The 19,840-nt window shown below is 36.6% G+C and overlaps 1 protein-coding gene across 5 annotated transcripts in view; it reads left to right on the top strand.

Moving 5' to 3' along the window:
- The window catches only part of LOC114387540 (protein PHYLLO, chloroplastic), a 47,439-nt gene extending 32,446 nt beyond the window's left edge, over nt 1-14,993 (top strand). For 4 of the 5 annotated variants that reach the window (XM_028347740.1, XM_028347739.1, XM_028347744.1 and 1 more), the window contains 9 exons: nt 3,283-3,438; nt 3,742-3,984; nt 4,104-4,271; nt 4,636-4,779; nt 10,085-10,546; nt 11,537-11,830; nt 11,914-12,071; nt 12,175-12,282; nt 14,279-14,993. In XM_028347740.1, the coding sequence (XP_028203541.1) occupies nt 3,283-3,438; nt 3,742-3,984; nt 4,104-4,271; nt 4,636-4,779; nt 10,085-10,546; nt 11,537-11,830; nt 11,914-12,071; nt 12,175-12,282; nt 14,279-14,525 (1,980 nt within the window). In that variant the 3' untranslated portion in view covers nt 14,526-14,993. Of the gene's footprint in view, nt 1-3,282; nt 3,439-3,741; nt 3,985-4,103; nt 4,272-4,635; nt 4,780-10,084; nt 10,547-11,527; nt 11,831-11,913; nt 12,072-12,174; nt 12,283-14,278 lie in introns of those variants that run through there. The other variant, XM_028347742.1, reaches the window with a different exon arrangement.
- The last annotated feature ends 4,847 nt before the right edge of the window (nt 14,994-19,840 follow it).

Here is a 19,840-nt window from a genome sequence, read left to right as displayed (position 1 = left end):
AGAGGTCTGCACTGGGGAAGGTTGATCATGGTCTGGACCTCAGCTAGAGGAGTTGGTACAGGTGCCACTGGTTGGTTTAGGAGACATTGATATGTCTAAAGAGATTGTACTGTCAGAGGATGCTCAGATGGGTCTTCATATAGGACAGAGGGAACATAAAGTAGATTGAAGGGACAATCTAGCACGAGGAACAAAGAAGCTTTGATACCATATTAAAGTTCAATAAGTTGAGGAAGATTATTAGAAAAAATGCGAGCTGAGAGAAAAAGTATAGAGAATTCTGAGTTTTATTGAAATGTGAAAAATTAAATAGTACAATGAGCTGAGCCTCTATTTATAAATGGTCAGGAAAGGTGTAAGCTAACCAATATCTCAATAACAGATTGAAAGCTATGAAGCTCAAAACCTCTCTTGTTTGAAGAATCAATAATGTAACAAAATTCCTAATACTAGTTGGAGTTACCATCTGAGAGGGACCCCACACATCTGAATAGACTACTACAAAAAGGGATGTAGCCTTTTTATTGACATGGTCAGGAAATGAGTGACATGTGTTTTTCTAATTGACATGACTCACTATGTAAAACAGACAACTTGGAGAGACTTGGCAACAACTTCTGAAGTTTAGGAAGACCATGATGTCCCAACTAGGCATGTTTGGTGAGGAAAGATGTGGTAGCAAAACACACTTATGGTGGAGTGAAGGGGTAATAGAGATTATTATGAGACTCGCATCCGATGCCAATCATCTATCCCGAGCTTCGATCCTACAAGGTAACAATGCCTTTAGTGAATGTTTCTAAACAAGAATGGGATTGATTAAAGGGACAATCAGGTACAAATAAAATAGAATTGACAGTTAACGGGGGAAGGGGATAGGTGGTGCTGATTCCCTGGTGTTGTATTTGGGAATCGTTTGGCAGTATAACTTAGGCGCTATCTACACTCCGATGTGCTCCTCTTCCTCCAACGACCTTTTTTGGCTGTTTGGCTCCTTTTAGCTGCGTTTGGTTGCTCTTTGGCGATGGCTTCACCTAATTCTGGATCTGCTTCCTCTGTCGTGAATTTCACAATCGTACCCCTTATCCCCTGCGAAAAACTTGTTGGCACAGCCAACTACAGCACTTGGGCACTGCTGTTCAGTTGTGGTTCCAAGACCAAAGCCGTGCCGATCACTTGACCACAAAACTGAAGGATGTTCCGACTGAAAATCAAGTTTGTTGGAAGCAAATTAACGCCTCTTTATGTAGTGTCCTTTGGTTTTCTCATGCTCCCGACTTTTAGGCACAATACTAGGCTCTTAAAAACTGTTATGATGTGTGGACCGAGGCCAAGAAAGTTTACTTCAACGATGTCCATCGTGTTTACAATTTGTTTACCACTTTAACGAACATCAAGTTGGAGAATGCTGACATTGCAGACATGCCTTTTACCACTGATGTAGAAACTTTTTACAAACAACACGATCAATTTTTCATGGTGCTTGCTTTGATTGGACTCCCATCAAACCTTGATGCAGTATGCAATCAGATACTATCGGGTCCCATTGTTCCTACCTGTGACATGGTTTAGGAGCAGTTGTTGTGTTTCTCCACACCGCATACTTTTGGAAACTCTTCCACGTCTACCAGGGAGTACTCTACCCTTGTTTCTCACTCCTCTAATAATTGTGCATCTATCAGTGGTCGTCGACGTCCTCGTTGCAACTACTACAGTTGGAATAATGTGGAACAAACTTGACTAGGACCCCAAATATTAGAGTGAACTAAAACCAAATAGTAGAGTTAGGATCTTGATTTTCAGAATTAACCAGCATTGCACTAGGTTGAGAGTCTATGTGAGAATTAGTTCCCTGATTCTGTTTTGAACCGAAGGTGTTTGATGAATTGCTTTGAAACATTGGTTCCATCAGAGTGAGAGACGCATTTGGCTGAAAATCATAATCATAGCGAAAATGACACACCGCTGCTGTGTGACTTGAAGCAAACTTGGCACTGAAAATTTGCATAACCACTGCTGCCTCTGTCGCCACCACGACGACTTTAACCATGGCCAAAGCCATTGCCTCGGCGACTGTAGCCACCGCCGCGATCAAAATCATTGCCTCCTGGACTGTAGCCACCGCCACGATCGAAGTCACCACGATTTCCAGAATAATTGGATTGATTTTCTGAATTGAACTTATTCGAGGATGAATTGTAACCTTGAGCAACATTAATCGAAGGTGAAACAACAAAGTGCTTCTAAAACTTTTTCATGTGTGCCTCATGTGCGAGCAGTAGTGCCTCTATTTCTCCAATCGGAAGTGGTTCAAACTTACTTTCGATAACTGGACCATACTCTTCTAGTAGGCCTTCAACAATCGTGTGAAGTTGTTCACGCAGAAGAATAGGATCTCCACACAATTCAAGCGCATCAACTATGCATTTGATTCGTAGAAGAAACTCACGCATTGTTTTCTGCTCAAGCATTGTAGTTTTGAGTTCTGTTCGAAGTATCCTAGCTTCCGCACACGTTTGCTTTTGAAAATACTCACGGATCTGCTCCCAAAGCTGATATGAATGAACGCATCCAATAATTCGAGATAGGATTGAAACTCAGAGTCGATTGGAGCCATGGCAAGAGAATCTGATCTTATTCCCAATCGGTGTATGCTGGATTTCCATTTCCAGCTTCACAATCTGCCTCTATGAGAAAGTGAATTGGGATCTGAGGACTTGCCACAAAACGCTGAGGTTTATGAGCCTTGATGACAAGTTCTACCTGTTGCCTCCATAGTAGGAAGTTGAATCATCTAACTTCCGAGAAATCGGATGAAAAGAAGGAATAGTAGAAGCAAAATTCTGATTTGTCGTCATGGATAGACCTCAAGCTCTGATACCATCATAGAGTTTGAGAGAGAGAAAAAGAAGAATAAAGATGGAAGATATTATTATTGATTCAGAATGAAAAGGTCAATTACAAATTGATTCTGGTTTGCTATTTATATAGAAAACAAATATGGTTACACATAACCTGACTAAGGCAATTAACTAACCTAAGTTAGTTATTGCTCTAACAGAAATAACAGCTTCTAACAGAATAACAGAAATAACAAAATCACAGCTGTTCTAACTGAATCATAACTGTTCTAACAGCGGCCCTAACTGAATCACAAAGTAAAACATACTTGTACACTAATAGTATGATTTTTTGTGATGTTAGCCAAATTCATTTTCCAATTTTCTTATATTCTCTTGCACTTTCTAAATTACTTGTTCATATGTCACTGGCACCAAACAGGTTGCACCTATTGACATCCACAGGGAAAATCTGGTAGATGCTGAATATCAACTTAGGTTTCTTATCCATGTTATGGAACATGTTGATGTTAGTTGCTTCCTCTCTCTTTTGAAGGGTTCATTTTCATATTGGATATGGCATGAGTTGGGCATCATGGTAAGTTGTCTAATCTATGTTATTTAGACAAGGGCTGGAGATATTATACAAATAAAAACCATTAATTGAGCTACACCTAAAGGTTTAGATGTTTAGGTGATGAGTTCCTTCATGTGGTTTCAAATTCTTCTCTAACAAAGGGATCTTTGTATGAGTGGTGTGATTACAACTGAATACAGACAATAAAAACTTTCCTTATTGTGCACTTGTAACCTTTCAGCTTAAATGATAAGGGAACTTCTTGACATTAAAATATCAATTTGTTACAAACAGATTTAAGATATTGCTGTTGTTGTGATGCAGCCATCTTCTATTTTTCCAAGTGTCAGATGTGGCTTGGAAATGGCTATCCTCAATGCCATTGCTGATGCAAAAGGCTCTAACATGCTGAACATACTCTATCCCTCAATAAATGGGAACAATAAATGTGAAAGGTCATTAAATGTTCAGATTTGTGCATTAATTGATTCAAATGGATCTCCAACTGAAGTTGCTAATGTTGCTGCCAAACTAACTGAGGAAGGATTTTCTGCAATTAAGCTGAAGGTGACCTATTCATTGTTTAGTTTCTGCTGCATACACTTATCAGCCCTCAGCTACATATTATATAGACCAACTGTTGGAGAATCTAGTGAAGGCCAATAGTTAACGTTATTGCTATGCAGGTAGCACGTGGGGGTGATCCAATGCATGATGCAGCACTAATACAAGAAGTGAGAAAGAAAGTTGGTTGCCAGATAATTATCCGTGCAGATGCTAATCGAACCTGGACTTATGAAGAAGCTATGAAATTTAGTTCGTTGGTTAAGGATTGTAACCTACAGTATATTGAGGTAGACTAAGAAAATAACATTTTTTGTGGTTCATGGATTTACTCTGTCAAATCTTTGGATCTTTTTTAGAAGCAACAAATCTGAATTAAATCAATTCAGATACGTTTAGATTATGTGCATTTATTTTTTGATTTCTCTCCTGATTTTTAGGAGATATGTTTTTCTGTTTATTTCCATGTTTGTAGCCGAATTAATCATTCAATTCTGCATAAATACACATTTACTATTATTTATTTCCATAAAAGAAAAGAATAAAATATTTCTCTAAACCTAGATACTCTTTAGCTTTTCTTTATATGGTCTCCACCAATATATTTGTTGGTGCATGTTTGTTTATAAATTGATTAAAATACCCCCTTTGCAGGAGCCTGTTCAGGATGAAGATGATATTCTCAAGTTTTGCGAAGAAAGCGGCTTACCTATTGCTTTAGATGAAACCATAGATAACATTCAAGAAAATCCCATGGAAAAGCTAGCCAAGTTTACTCATCCAGCAATAGCTGCTGTTGTAAGTAAATAAGAACTTCTGTAAGACATAAAGGGCAGAATAGCTTTACATCAGTTAGGTATTGGTATTGTTTCTTTACAAAATCAAAATACAATTATATTAGCAAACTGCAATGCCGTTTTCTGCGGAATTGAGATAATTTTAGTCTACTTATATAGTTTTTTATTCAAATTAACGAAGTAATTCTGCTATGGTATGCTTCTAAAAAAGGAACAGTATTGGAGTTGGTAGTGTTTGGCATGGTTTGATTTGGTGGAGGATAGTAGAACGGAGGCATAAAAGGAAAGTATGAATAGTAAGGGTAAGGTTAGTTTGATGGAGGATAGGGATAATTGGGATAGGGTGAGGTGTTTGGTTGGCAGGCTTAGAAGTGTTGTTTGGAGTGGAATTCTGTGTGCTGGTTTGAATTGGTGTGTTTATTCTGAGAATTAGACTTAGGCTGAGAGGGAACATAGTTATCATCATGACGATGATAACAATATGATGCTTCATGCCCATATTTGTGGCAGATTTGGCACTGAACATCAGCAAAGCAGCCACCACCTCGGGTAATGTAGTGGGATCAAAGAAAGTTAAAGATTCCTGAGGATGGAAGGTCACATCAAACCGAAAATGACAAACATTAGCTGTGTGCCCAAATTTGAGACATATTTGACATTGAAAATTTGCAAATCGTCCACCACCACGACCTCGGCCGAAGCCACCACCACCACGGCCTGCACCACGGTTTGAAAAGGCACCACGACCATATGCACCGCGAGAACCACCAGAATCACCAGTTTTATAGGTGTTTGGATACAAACAACCTTGTGTGTAATTTATTGAAGCAGAGTTCATCACCTGTGCTTCTTTATTGTAGCGCATAAGTCGAATTTCATGTCCGTAGAGCAACGCTTCGATAACATAAACCACCGACGCGTAATCCGACGGCAGTCCTTCAAGCAGCTCGACAACGTATTCCTCATGACGAATAGGGACACCAACACCCGCAAGTTCATCCACAAACCCTTTGATTTTTCCCAAGTACTCCTCAATTGTTTTGCCGTCAAGAGTAATTGCTCTCATGGCAGTGTGAAACTGCCGTGCTCGAGTTTTGGTGTGAAGGTTAAAATGCTCATGAATTTTATCCCAAACCTGGTAGGAATGATCTGAACCAAGACCACACGACAACACTGATTTAGAAAGAGTTGACTACAGCCATACTAGGAGTGTTTGATCTTTGACTTCCCAAGCTTCATAATTAGGATTGATACAATCCGCAACACGATCATCTTTTGTGAGATAACGAGGAGGAATAATCGGATTAACCACGAAACGTTGCAATCTGTGTGACTTGATAACTGGTTCTACGTGTTGATGCCAGTGAAGATAGTTAGAATCATCGAGTTTTTCAGCCAAAGAGTTGGGAAATGATTGAGGAACTAAACTGGAAGGAGCGGAAGCCATGAACACAGAACATTGGACCTTGTAAAGGAACTAGGAATTCGAAAAAATAGCTCTAGATATCATGTTGAATAAATTGAGAGAGAGAAGGGGGAGAAAACTTGTTGAACATAAAGGCTAATTTTATTGATCATCAAAAGTTAATTAGAGAAGGTTATAAAAGAGGTATATATAGACCTCTGTTCTGTTGTTGAAACAGATTGTAACTAACTAACAGAATTGTAACCAACTAACAGAACCTAACCAACTTTAATTGATTCTAACCAACTCTAAGATAGGTGCTGTTAGCAAAAGCTAACAGCCCTTACAATTAGTTTACAGAACTGTTTTCATAGTTGACTAACAGCATACTCTAATAGTCCCAAGTATGATTTTTCAGCAAGGCATCATATTCTTGCTGCATAGCAATGAACCAATCTTTGTTTGTCAGGACTTGTTTCACAGTTTTAGGCTCAGAATGAGTGAGAAAAAGTGAAGGGTGTAGTCTAGGATTGTGAATACTAGATTTAGACCTTGTTTGCATAGGATGAGTGTTGACTGGGATAGAGTTGGGTATAGAAAACAGATTCTGAAGTAGATGTAGGAGGGTTAGTAGACTCAAAGTTGAGGCTGAACAGAGATGGATGCAGAAGAAGTAGATGGACAAAGTACAAACACAGTGGTGATGGAGGAATGAGCAGGTAATGGTGAAAAACCAGGAGGAACAAGAGGAGCATAGCCTGAATTAACAGGTGATGTTTGAGATGTCTGAGGAATAGAGGTAACAAAAGGTGGAGAAAGGTTAGGACTTAGACTAAAATATGAATAAAGATTTTTTGTGGAATTAGAGGAAGAAGGAAAAAGATCAGCATGAGGAAATCTCAACTCATTAAACAAAACATCTTTAGAGATGTAAATTCTACCAGAGGATGACAAGCACTTATAATCCTTGTGAGACAAGGAATAACCCAGAAACTAACAATCTTGAGACTGAAAATTAAGCTTGTCTGTATGATATGGTCTTAGTAAAGGAAAACAGGCACACCCAAAAGTTCTAAGAAAATGATAATTAGACTTTTTATTAAACAAAGTGGCAAAAGGAACAACAAATTTGAGAGTAGTGGAAAGCCTGTTAATTAGATAAACAGTTGTAGTAAAGGCATAATCCCAAAATTGCAAGGGTAAAGAAGCATGATACAACAAGGTTAAACCCAAATCAACTACGTGTCTATGTTTTCTCTCAACCACACCATTTTGGTGATGAATGTGAGGACAAATTAGTTTATTAGAAATACCAAAAGAGGCTAGAAGACTAGAGAAAGGTCACCTCCCCAATCAGATTGAATACTCTTGATTTTGGTGTTAAGCTGCAACTCAACCATTGACTTGAAATTTTGAAAAACAGAAATGGTTTCTGCCTTGGACTTTATAGGAAATATCCATGTGTACCTAGAGAAAACATCAATGAAGTAAACATAATATGTATAACCAACGTATGAGGTAACATGGGAGGGTCGCCACAAGTCAGTGAAAATGAGTTCCAAAGGTGAATAAACAGAAGTAGAGCTGTGAGTAGGTAACCTATGAGCTTTACCCATACAACAAGAAGAACAAAACTGTGATGTTTTTATTTAGTTGAGAAATATTACACTGTTTGAGAACAATTTTCATTACATGATCATTAGGGTGCCCTAAGCTAGCATGCCAAAGATTAGCATTACTGGAAGGGTTAACACCAAAATTTGAAACAACATTAGAGGTATTATTGACAGTAGCTGTTGAAGTAGGAAAATCAGCATTTGGAATAGAGGCAGAAGTGGACATCAGCAGAGAAGGATTGCCATGAAGCTTGAGGTTGTTAAAAGAATAGAGTCCATCAGCACCAACCACTCCTTGTAGGAAGATCTTATTGGTCTCGTGAGATTTCACAAGATATAAGTGAGAATGAAACTTAAAGAAAATAGAGTTATCTTTGGCAAACTGACTCACATTTAACAGCAAAGTTATCAAACTCGAGAGTTTACATAGAATCGTGAGAGTTTCATAGACTCGACTCGTAGACTCGTAAGAGTCTACTTCATATAAAAATAATAACAAAATATCTATAAATAACATATTAATTAAACATTTCAATAATATATAATAAACCAAAACAGTAAATCATAAAGTTCAGAATATTTAAATAACCAAGTCTAGTAATACATCACCACTAGACAATAACTTGTAGAGGTTATAGTAGTGATAGATCATTCTCATCGAAGGTTTGATGTTATTAGAGAACAAATGTTTGATATTATTAAAGGTGAGAATTTTGTATTTGAGAATAACAAGCTAAATGAAGGTATGTTGAATGCTAAATAGACAAAAAAAAATCAAAAATGACTTACATTTTGGTCTAATTTTTTTAACTTGCTAACTCATTGACTCGGTGGTAAACTCGAGAGTCTACCGAGTTTACTTAGAGTTTATAGAGTTTATCCAGAGTCTACTAAAAAAAGAGTTTACTCAAGAGTCAACTCGTAGAGGACAAGTGGACTCGTAAACTCGTAAGAGTTAACTCGAGAGTTTGATAACCATGCTTAACAGGTTTTTTGAAATTGAAGGAACATGTAACAATTTATGAAGTTTAAAGGTTATGCTAGTATCATTAGGAGAAAGAAAAGTTGAGGAACCAGTGTTGCAGATACTTAAACCATCACCATTGCCTATGAAAATCTGCTCAAGTCCATCAAAATGAGTAAATTGTTTAATGTTTTGAGAATCATTAGTAACATGAAAACTGGCTCTAGAATCTGGTATCCAAGTAGAGCCAGTTGCACCATTACCATGAGATGATGAGTTTGTAAGCATGGCACTGGGTTGATTGGGACCAGGAACAGTGGACTTAGCATTGGGATTAACCCAGGTGTTGGAGGTTCTGGTTGAACCAGTAGAATAGCGGATAGGTTGTAGCGTGGTAGGATAAAAAAAAGTTAGGGACTCGTGGCTGAAAACTGATAACAGTCCTGAAATGACAGACATTACCAATGTACCCATACTTAAGACAAATTTGGCACTGGAAATTAGCAAATCGGCCACCTCCTCAGGCTCTACCAAAACCACCGCCACCATGTCCAGGATTTAGATCAGAAAAGGCACCGCCACCACTGCCGCGGCCATATGAGCCTCAAGAACCACCAGAGTCACTGTTTTTTAAGTGTTTGGCTGCATGTAACCCTGAGTGTAGTTTAACGATGCAGAACTGATCATAAGAGCATCGCGATTGTATCGTGTGAGCCTAGTCTCATGACCATAAAGTAGAGCATCGCGCTTCTTACTCTCGAAGACAAAGATCACTGATATTTTCAGTGCCAAATTTGTCTTAAGTATGAGCACACTGATATTTACATTATGATTGTCTTGAGTATGTCTAACAGCCCTTACAATCAATATACAAAACTGTTTTCACAGTTATACATTTACATACACTGATATTTGTAAGTAAGCAAGTTGGGCATGTTAGACATCGATGCTCCAACTTGAGAGGGGAGGAATCGGATTTCTAGGAGGAATATTTGCTATTCTGAATTTTAGGAAAGAATAATTATAAAATAGGAAAGATCTGCAATTATTATTTCAGATTTTGTTGTTGACATATGCTTTTGCCTTTTTTCTTGCCTAGAGATCTGCTGATTGAGGAAATTCCAGATTTAGTGGATTTCCTATTTTTCAGCCCTTAGTCTTCTATTTATGTGTAATTCCTTCTAATGATTTTCAATGAAGAAAATTAAGTTTCACTCAGAACTGCAAAATATTTAGGATTTGAAAAAAAAATACGGAGTTAATGACCTTGTCCATATAAAATGATAACTGTTTTATTTAGAATTTTGTAATGATTTTTCAGGTTATTAAACCAAGTGTTGTTGGTGGATTTGAGAATGCAGCATTAATTGCCCAATGGGCTCACCAGATGGGGAAGATGGCTGTTGTAAGTGCTGCATTTGAAAGCAGTCTGAGTCTGTCTGCATATACTCAGTTTTCTAGTTATCTTGAACTTCTGAGTTTAGGTACATTCAAAGTGTTAGATGATGCAGCATCAGGTACTGTAGCACATGGTCTAGGAACCTACCGTTGGCTTAAGGAAGATGTAACACCTAGTCCACTTTTGATTTGTCGTAATCCACAAACTGGTTTTGTTGAAGCATCTGTGGCAAATGCTAGTCGATTGGTACATGATTTTCAAGTCAACCAGAAAGTTATCTCTTACATTATTGCAGAGGAGCAAGTTCGTCGGTACCAATATAAAGTAGAGCTTAACAATTTATCTTGTTCTTTTGAAGTTCGTGAGACTGGCCTTAAAACAAATGTAAGTATAGAAGTTTCCATACATAATAATATTTTATTTACAATCATAAAATTTAATAGACTGCTGTGATTGCTGATCTATATTTTGATACACTGACCTTTAATATTCACTTAGTAATTTAGATGCGGAATTTTGGTATGGTAGCATAAATATCCATGGTGCATCCTACTTCCTTACGAATGCATTTATTCTCTTGTATTATATTGAGCATAAAAATTAAGGCAAATAAAGTCAAGCAGAAGATCATAGTGCCTTGTGTGTGTCTTTGGATTCCTAACTTTTTCAATGGGGTCTTATACATATTGAAACTACAAATAACAATGGATGAGAACCCTAGCTTTCAATTCCTGTTATTAGACTACCATATACTGCAAAAGCATAATGCTGAAGGCAGAATATTGGTGGAAAACTAGATCTGTTCTCTCTCTAAAATCAGTCAGGATCATTCAAACAAGATGTGTTCTCTCTGTAAAATCAATCAGGATCATTGGATCCTTTTGCAGAGCTAAACATTAATTATTTGTTTTAATTTGCAGGATCAATTGTATCATTGTTTTCCTTTTTTAGCACACACAGAAATTACTAGGAGACTAGGGCTCCTGATACAGCTGCCATAGTGGCATCTGTGTAACTACCCGAGAGTCAGTTGGATAATTGCTCTCTTATACAATACTAACCATATTCTGGATTAGATTCATGTACCGGCTCTGTTTTGTTCTCCTATTTATTCATCGTCTGTAATCAGTTGTAACTCAATGAAAATAATTTTCCGCACATAAGTTTTATGAACTATATATACTGAGTGAACAGATGTTATGGTTGCTGTAATGAATGGAGTAGTATGGCTAAATTTTAAATTCAGTCTCTATGCCTTTACAAGCATATCTATTGTATATATAGGTAAAATTCTCCATCTTCAAATTTCTTTTCCTGAGAGTAAAATTTAATTCCCTCATATAGATCTGATTTTGTTAGATTTAGCAAATGTAGGATAATGTACTGGTATTTCTTCATGGTTTTCTTGGAACTGGTGAAGACTGGATTAACATCATGAAGACCTTTTCTGGATCAGCAAAATGCATTTCTGTTGACCTTCCTGGTCATGGAAAATCAATATTACATGGTGTAAAGGGTGCTGGTGAAGAACCATTGTTGTCACTGGAGACAATTGCTGATTTGTTGCATAAATTAATTCATCACATTGCTCCAGAAAAAGTTACACTAGTTGGGTATTCAATGGGCGCAAGAATTGCATTGTATATGGCACTGAAATTTTGCACTAAGGTACAGGGGCTATATTCAATGTTATTATTTGTTTTTTAAGTTTTAATGACCATCGGTAAACAATTTGAGCATATATGATGCAGACAAAGGGTGCTGTATTAATATCTGGGAGTCCTGGTTTGAAAGATAAATTATCTAGAAAAATTCGTACTGCTAAAGATGATTCTAGAGCACTTGCAGTCATTGCACATGGTTTAGAACTTTTTGTCAGTTCCTGGTATGCAGGAGAGCTGTGGAAAAGGTAACCTGTTCTTTCTAACCTTTAGATTGTGCAGGATTTATGCTGATTTTTTTATGATGTATTCTTTCTAGAAGTGTGTCTAACTGTTGTTTTTATCAAACAGCCTAAGAAGTCATCCCCATTTCAATCGAATCATTGCTAGTCGCTTGCAGCATGATGACATGCAGAATCTTGCACAGATGCTGTCTGGATTAAGCATAGGAAGGCAGCCGTAAGCAAATTAAGCTTAACTATTTGTTCATTCCTTTGCTTTGTTTATCTTTTTGTCTTCTCCGTCCAATTGCATGTCTATAGGATATTTGGAGCAGCCATATTCATGGCCCCTAATATCTCAAATTTTGTTAAAATTGTCTTTGTGCAGAGAAATTAATCACATAAGAATATAGTATATACATAATACATTAAATCCATTAAAAAATGTACTAAGTGAATAGAAAACAAAGGAGTTATTGGTGAATATTAAAAGCTAGGGAAAATAATAAAGACCTATATGAAGTGTGAAAAAAGAACACCGCAGGGAAAATAATAAAGAACTGAGACCTCTACACATGACCAAAAGAGCAGTGTTTGAGATGCATGAACAGAGGGTAGACTGAAAACAATCAGAAAACTGTGGTCGGTGGTTGGTAATAAAGCAAAGGTCAGCCTTAGTCATTTGTCTCAAAACAGAGTGCAGAATTATATTATTTTGACTTCAATCAGAAACCTTATGTGTTTCATATGAGAGGGGGGATTGTAGAATATACCCATAAGAACAGATTCTATAGCACATAGGCATTGTAAACGAGACTTTTCTTGTTGGGAATATCATCTGATTTAGAACATAGGCATTTTAAACTGCAGTGAACGCAATTTCCAATTGCAACTTCCAGAACAGGAATATGTGGTGCAACCTGATTCTCACAGCAGCCAGAGGACATCCTGAACCTCTTGATTGTGCTATGTATCACTTAGCACACCATTCAAAATATGATTTGTTATCTGATAATTTGAAAAAGAATTATTGGTGTTTTTCATCCCTGTAAAGCAATCTTTGATATTTGCCCGACTTTTAAAACCGCTATTATTGAGAAATTTCAGATACAAGTTATGTAATTTCTATACTAAAGAATAAAATTACCCAAAATTCATTCATATTCTGGCAATAGAGAACAGAGAACAAAGATAAAATCAAGAAAGACCTGTGAGAGAGAGAACGCTTACTGCAACAAAATCAAAGGACAACTGAATGACAGAGATAGTGCCAGAGAACAGAGCAAGGTTGGAAACACCAGGATGGTACCAGAAAATGTCAGAAATGGATAGAGATGGAGCCAGAGAATAGGGTTATGTTTCCTAGACACAAGGGTACACTACTGTTTCAGAATAAGGTTTCAATTTCAAACCCTGAATAATTCAAGTGAAATCATAAAACCTTAACGATGAACTATTGTGGAGGTAAACAGGGGTTTTCAACCATTTAGCAAAGACACAAGGGTACACAACTGTTTCAGAATAAGGTTTCAATTTCAAACCCTGAGTAATTGAAGTAAAATCATAAAACCTTAGCGATGAACTATTGTGGAGGTAAACAGGGGTTTTCAACCATTTATCAAAGTTGCACCCGCTAGTGCCCCGTGAAATCATGCAATTTACAGTACTATAGCGGCCACGATTGCCACAACATGAAAATGCAATGCAATCTGAATATAGGTACCAGCCTATGGCTGCAACGCAATGCTCTACCATATAGCATCACTACAGCACGCGATTACAACTATGATGCAAAATATCTGGACCTACTTTTGTAAAATTTTCTACTGCCATGTCCCGTCACTGCAACATGTTCTATTTTGTTTATTTTATAACTTAAAATTTCTCAAATGTTAATGTCCTCTGTCACTGCAACATGTTCTATTTTGTTTCTTTTATAACTTAAAATTTCTCAAATGTTCAATTTGCTTATCTACCATTTTGCAGTAAAGAAAATAATCAAATTCTTTAACTATGAACCTCGTGGAAGAAGTTTCTAAGTAGACATGTTATCTATGAAAATTCTACGTATTTTAATAGTGAATAGGAATAGTCAAGTGGATCGACAAGAATTTAACATATCAATTATTGTGAACAAGCCAGTTATATTTTTGTTATATGTAATGGTTAATGTATATATTTGAATGATATATAGTTGTCTTTTAACTAACCATTTTCTTTACCTGAGAGAGCAGGTCAATGTGGGAAGATTTGCCAAATTGTAGAGTACCTCTTCTTATCATGCATGGAGAAAAGGATACAAAATTTCGGAAAATTGCTCAAGCAATGATGAAAGCATTGTGCTCTAGCTTACGGAGTAAGCATGAAAAAGGGTATGACATACACGAGGTTGTTGAGGTTCCTAGCTGTGGCCATGCTGCCCATTTGGAGAATCCTCTTCCACTAATTGCTGCCATAGGACGATTCCTGACAAGAATATGAAAGTTGTATTCTCCAGTTGGAGGATCAAAACATGAAGCAAAACCTTTTTGTGTTATAAAAGGTTATAACAACCTTGCATACGTGGCAAGGATAAGTGAAACTGGTGAATTGATTAGGGCTTAAAAAATAAAATGGAATGGGAGGGAAGGGTCTGGGAGAAGGAAGGAATAATCGGGAGGGTTGGGAATGGAATATTGAGTTTGTACTTTTATAGAATGTCCCTTGTTTTTTTCCTGTATTTTCTTTTGATTTGTGTCATGACAAAGGGCTAACCTCTCTTTCCAAGGAACTTTATCTCCATTATTTCTTATCCAAGTATCGAGCTTTGTTCAGATAATGCCCGTACCACTAAGGATGGTGTTCATTTTGATATACTTGTGTTGATATTCCGACAAATGCTTGATTTGTTATGCATATATATTAATATCAATCATTGATTTTCTTATTAGTGATTGATATTTTACATCAGTTGAAGATAAATGGCTTAGACAAGCACAACATGTCCTTTTTTGTTATGTGTTTGTTTGTTTTCCTCTTATTACATATACAATGATCTCTACACATAATAAGACTGAAATTGATTTTTGAAGAATTTACATTTTTATCAATTTTAAATTCTTGTGTTATTAAAACATTGATTGATATTTTAAAATAGATAAAGATAAATGGCTTAGAAAAGCAAAACAGATCCTTTTTTGTTATGTGTTTCTTTTTTTTCCTCTTCTCATTACATATATAGTGATCTCTATATGTAGAGGCTAAAATTGATTTTTGAAAAAATTATATTTTTATTAATAGAATTTTCTCTCTAAAGCTAGGGTTCCCTCTCTCCATGAGAGCTAAGGTTTCTTTTCAAAAAAGGTTGCATTGTGAGTGAAGTTCTCAATATATGGTGTATGAAAGGAGGGTGTTAAGTGATGGACACAGAGACGAACCAGTTGTCATTGGTGGTGGAGGAGGAGGATGGTTTTGTCTTTCATGTAGAGCATGAGCAAAATGTTGATCTAGGGCTATGTCTAGTTGGACGCATCCTTACAAGCAAAGCAAATCCATTTCTAGATTATGAAGGAGAGGATGGCAAGGTTGTGGATGCTGGGGAGGGAAGTTACTATATTAGAAGTGGAAATGTGTTTGTTCTTGTTTCGGTTCAACCATATTGTGGATTTCAATATGATTCTTGAGGGTGGTCCATGGTTCTTTTATAACCATATCCTATACTTGGTTGTATTAAATCAGGTGATATTCTTGAATTTCTGGGTTTAAGTACATGACTTGTGGTGGGATTTATTGTGGAGATAGTATGTAAGCATCTATGGAATTTTGTAGGGGATTTCTTAGAGTACGATACCAAAAATAGTTCCTCTTTTTGGAAGTCGTATATGAGAATTTGAGTGCTAGTTGATGTCAAAAACCCATTGGAGCAAACCTAAAATTTGAAAAAATCATGAGGAAAGTGGAACTTAGTGAATTTCAAATATGAAAGACTTGGGAATTTTTGCTACCTATGGTAAACTAGGCCGCATAGAGAAATTTTGTGAAAATTTATTTACAATGGAAAATTATGGAAGGCGTGATTAGGGGATGAAGCTTAAGGCAAAGATATAGAGGAGTGGGGACTAGAGAGGAGGAAGGAGTAGGTGTTAAGGATGGAGTAATTAGTGGGGAACACATTAATGACAAATCAATTTCGGATAACACAGGTTTATTTGGCACAAAATCAGAGGCAACATTGATTGAGGAGGAGAAAAGGATGTTTGTTGATATGCTGACAAAGAAAGTGGTTAAGGAATAGATTGTGCACCAAATAACAAGGAACAAATATTAGGAGACAGTAATGATGATGCTTAGGATATAGCTAGTGCCCTAAGTGAGAAGAAATGCAAAAGAGATGGTATTTTGTCTATTGAGATGGAATGCAACATATCTTCAAAGATTTAGGAGGTTAAGGGGAGTGGTAATGGGGAGCACAAAAAGGTTGTGTAAATTTTTTTTAATGGCAAGTCCTGAAAACCAGGCCTGAAGACCATGAGTATAATTAGTTGGAATTGTCACGGCCTAGGTCCTAGGTCCTGGAAACTAGTGTTCAATTACAACTTTTAAAGACCTAGTTTCGGTGCATAAATCGGAGTTAATTTTCCTTTGTGAAAATTTTTGCGATGCTAGAAGAGTGGAGGAGGTTAGGGTTTATATTGATTTTAAAGGAGCGATAATGGTTGATAGGGTAGGAAGAAGAGGTGGCTTGGCAATGTTATGGAAGAAACCATTTGAGTCCAGCTTGATAAATTACACCTTGAATTTTATCAACATGGAGGTCTAGAGAGATGGGAATCAAGTGGAGGCTAATAGGATACTATGGTTATCCTGAAAGACAAGAAGGAGGGAGATGTGGAATTTTCTAAGAAAGTTGATGATGAACAATGATGTCCCCTGGTGTATTATAGGGGACTTTAACGATCTAGCCTGTGTTGATGACAAGAGAGAAGGAGTGAATCTTCCACCTTGGTTAATAAGGGTTTTTGAGGTCCACAAGTTGTAGTGTCATGTGGGTTGACATCACTTCAAAATTGTCAACTCTCTCCTGTTAGACAAGTGGCCTCAGTTATCTTAAGAAGGGATGGTTGAATTAAGATAACAAGAACTATTCCCCAATTAAAATTTCACTCTCTCTTTTTAAATTAACAATACACCCTTAACATGAATTACTCAAAAGACAATTTAGAATAAACTTCTTTTAAGGCAAAAGATAAATAGCAATAAATAAAAGAAGTTTAAGGGAAGAGAGAAATGCAAACTTGATTTATACTGGTTCGGTCACTTCCTGTGCCTACATCCAGTCCTCAAGCAACCCACTTGAGATTTTCCACTCTCTTTGTAAAATCCTTTTACAAAGTCTGAATCACACTGGGACAACCCTTCCCTTGTGTTCAGGAATCCTTTACAACAAGAGACCCTCGGTCTCTTAATCCCTTTTCAGAAGTAAGAAGAAGAGAAGAAGAAATCTCTCTTGAAAGAGATAGATTTTACAATGAAGATCAATCATAATTCCTTATTGAATATGCAAGTGTTTGACCAAGGAATCTTTGAGAGGATAAGACATTTCAATTTAGAAAAACTCTCTTAATCTTTTGAGAGGATAAAACTTTTTGGACAATGAAAAACTCTCTACTCATTCGTGTTTCCAAGTCACATATAAATAGACCTTTGATGGCCATTCATAAACCATTTGAATAGATGTGACTCTTGGAAGTTATTTTCTGAAAATTTCCTCTGATAATCGATTACAATATTTGTGTAATCTATTACAGGTTTTAATATTTGAATTAAAACGTTTATTAACTGCTGGTAATCGATTACCAATATGGTGTAATCGATTACACAGTCTAAAATTTGAATTCAAATATTTAGTCGTTGTTGTAAACCATTTTTGGCCACTAGTAATCGATTACATCCTCTGGTAATCGATTACCAGAAAGTAAATCTCTTGAAAAACACTTTTTAACTCAAATTACTTGGCCAAACCTTTTGCTATATCAATTAGGAATTCCCTTCCTAAAATACTAGTGATCATCTTGATGTTGTGGCTTGTATTCTTGAATCATTGTCTTAAATTTAAACTTGAAAAGCCCATTTGCATCATTTGCATCAAATCATCATGATCATCATCAAAACACCAAAGGCATTTGCTTCTACATCTCCAACATAAATAAGGGCATCAAATTAATGTTTTCCCCCAAATCAAGAAATACTCGTCCAATACAGAAATTCCCAATCATGATGGGAATGGTGAACCTACCATGACCCTGGTGCTTGCCGAACAACATTTTATGAATGATTGCACTATAACCTGCCTCGAACTCAATGTTATCCTTTTCAATGTACTTCTTCTTTATCAGGAGCTCCTTCATGAATTTAGCATATGTAGGCATTTGCTTCAAAGCTTTTGAGAATGGAATATTGATTTGAAGCCGCTTGAAGATATCAAGGAAACAGGAGAACTATCGCTCCTTACCTTTCTTAGTTGGATTTTTTGGATAAGGAAGCTCTTTAATGATATGTGGCTTTGGCCTTCAACTTCTCCTCCTTAGCACTTCTATCTTTAGCCTTCACTCCAACAGCCTCTCTCACTACTTCCTCTTCACCCTCGCTCTCCTTTTCTTTTTCTCCATTTTTTAATATTGTTTATTTTATTTTCTTCCCCGCCGTCTTTGGAGCTATGTGATGTTGAGATACAAAGTCATTGGTGATGCAATCCTGCCCTCCAAGGGCATTGGATAGAAGACTCCAAGAAGATTAGGCCAGAGATACAGGAGAAGGCCTTAGGGTTCTCATGAGCCTTAGGGTAGATTTTGGGCTCATGGACTAAGTATGAGTCTACTTATCTTTTTACATATTAGATTAGGGTTTCATTCTTTTTTAGCCTTGTATTTTGGGCTGCATAGTGTAGAGAGGGTACCCTAGTAATGTATGACTTTTCAATCCTTATATTTTAGGGCAGACACATGGATTAAGTATGAGTCTACTTATATTTGTACATATTAGATTAGGATTTTATTATTTTTTTTAGCCTTGTATTTAGGGCTCCATATTATAGGGAGGGTATCCTAGTAATGTATGACTTTTTAGCCTTTGTATTTTAGGACACCTAGACTAGGTTTTGTATTAGGGGTAGTTTTGTAATTTAAAGTGTACTATTTGATGTATGTGTTGGGAGAGAAATTTAATTGAATTGGGAGAAGTCCAATCCAATTAAATTTTGAACTAGCTTAAGGGGGAGGTGAGCATTTGCTTGCTACACCCCATTGACACATCATATAGCCACATTTTGTACATGTCCTTCATATTTTAAATGTCTCATGACACCTAAGCACACTTAGTAAAGAATTTTGGATTTGATCTTGGACTAGTGGTTGAACCATAGCTAAAATTCACTAATCATAATTAGTGAAATTTTGGCTCCAAATTTAGCTCCACAAATTCAAATTCAAGTGAAAATTGAATTGAAATTCAAATTTTCCTCTAATTTTGTGACACTTAGGTTATAAATAAAGGTCATGTGTGTGCATTTTACAACATTAATCATTTGAGAAATTAAAATTCAAAATTCATACCCCATTCTCCCTTTTCTCTCTCTCAAAATTTTGTTTCCCTCTCTCCCTTTCCCTCCACTCATCTTCTCCTGCCTTCAAGCTCTTATCCATGACTTCCTATGGTGGTGAGCTTGTTCTTGACTCATCTTCTCCTTGAAGTGATGTCTTCAATCACCTTTCCTCTTTCTCCATTCTAATGACATTGATCTTCAAGAAGCAAAAGACTCA

The sequence above is a fragment of the Glycine soja genome, chromosome 15 (assembly GCF_004193775.1).
Source record: "Glycine soja cultivar W05 chromosome 15, ASM419377v2, whole genome shotgun sequence".
NCBI lineage: Eukaryota > Viridiplantae > Streptophyta > Magnoliopsida > Fabales > Fabaceae > Glycine > Glycine soja.
Note: the sequence above shows the minus strand (reverse complement) of the source record. Positions and strands in the feature narration are given on the sequence as shown.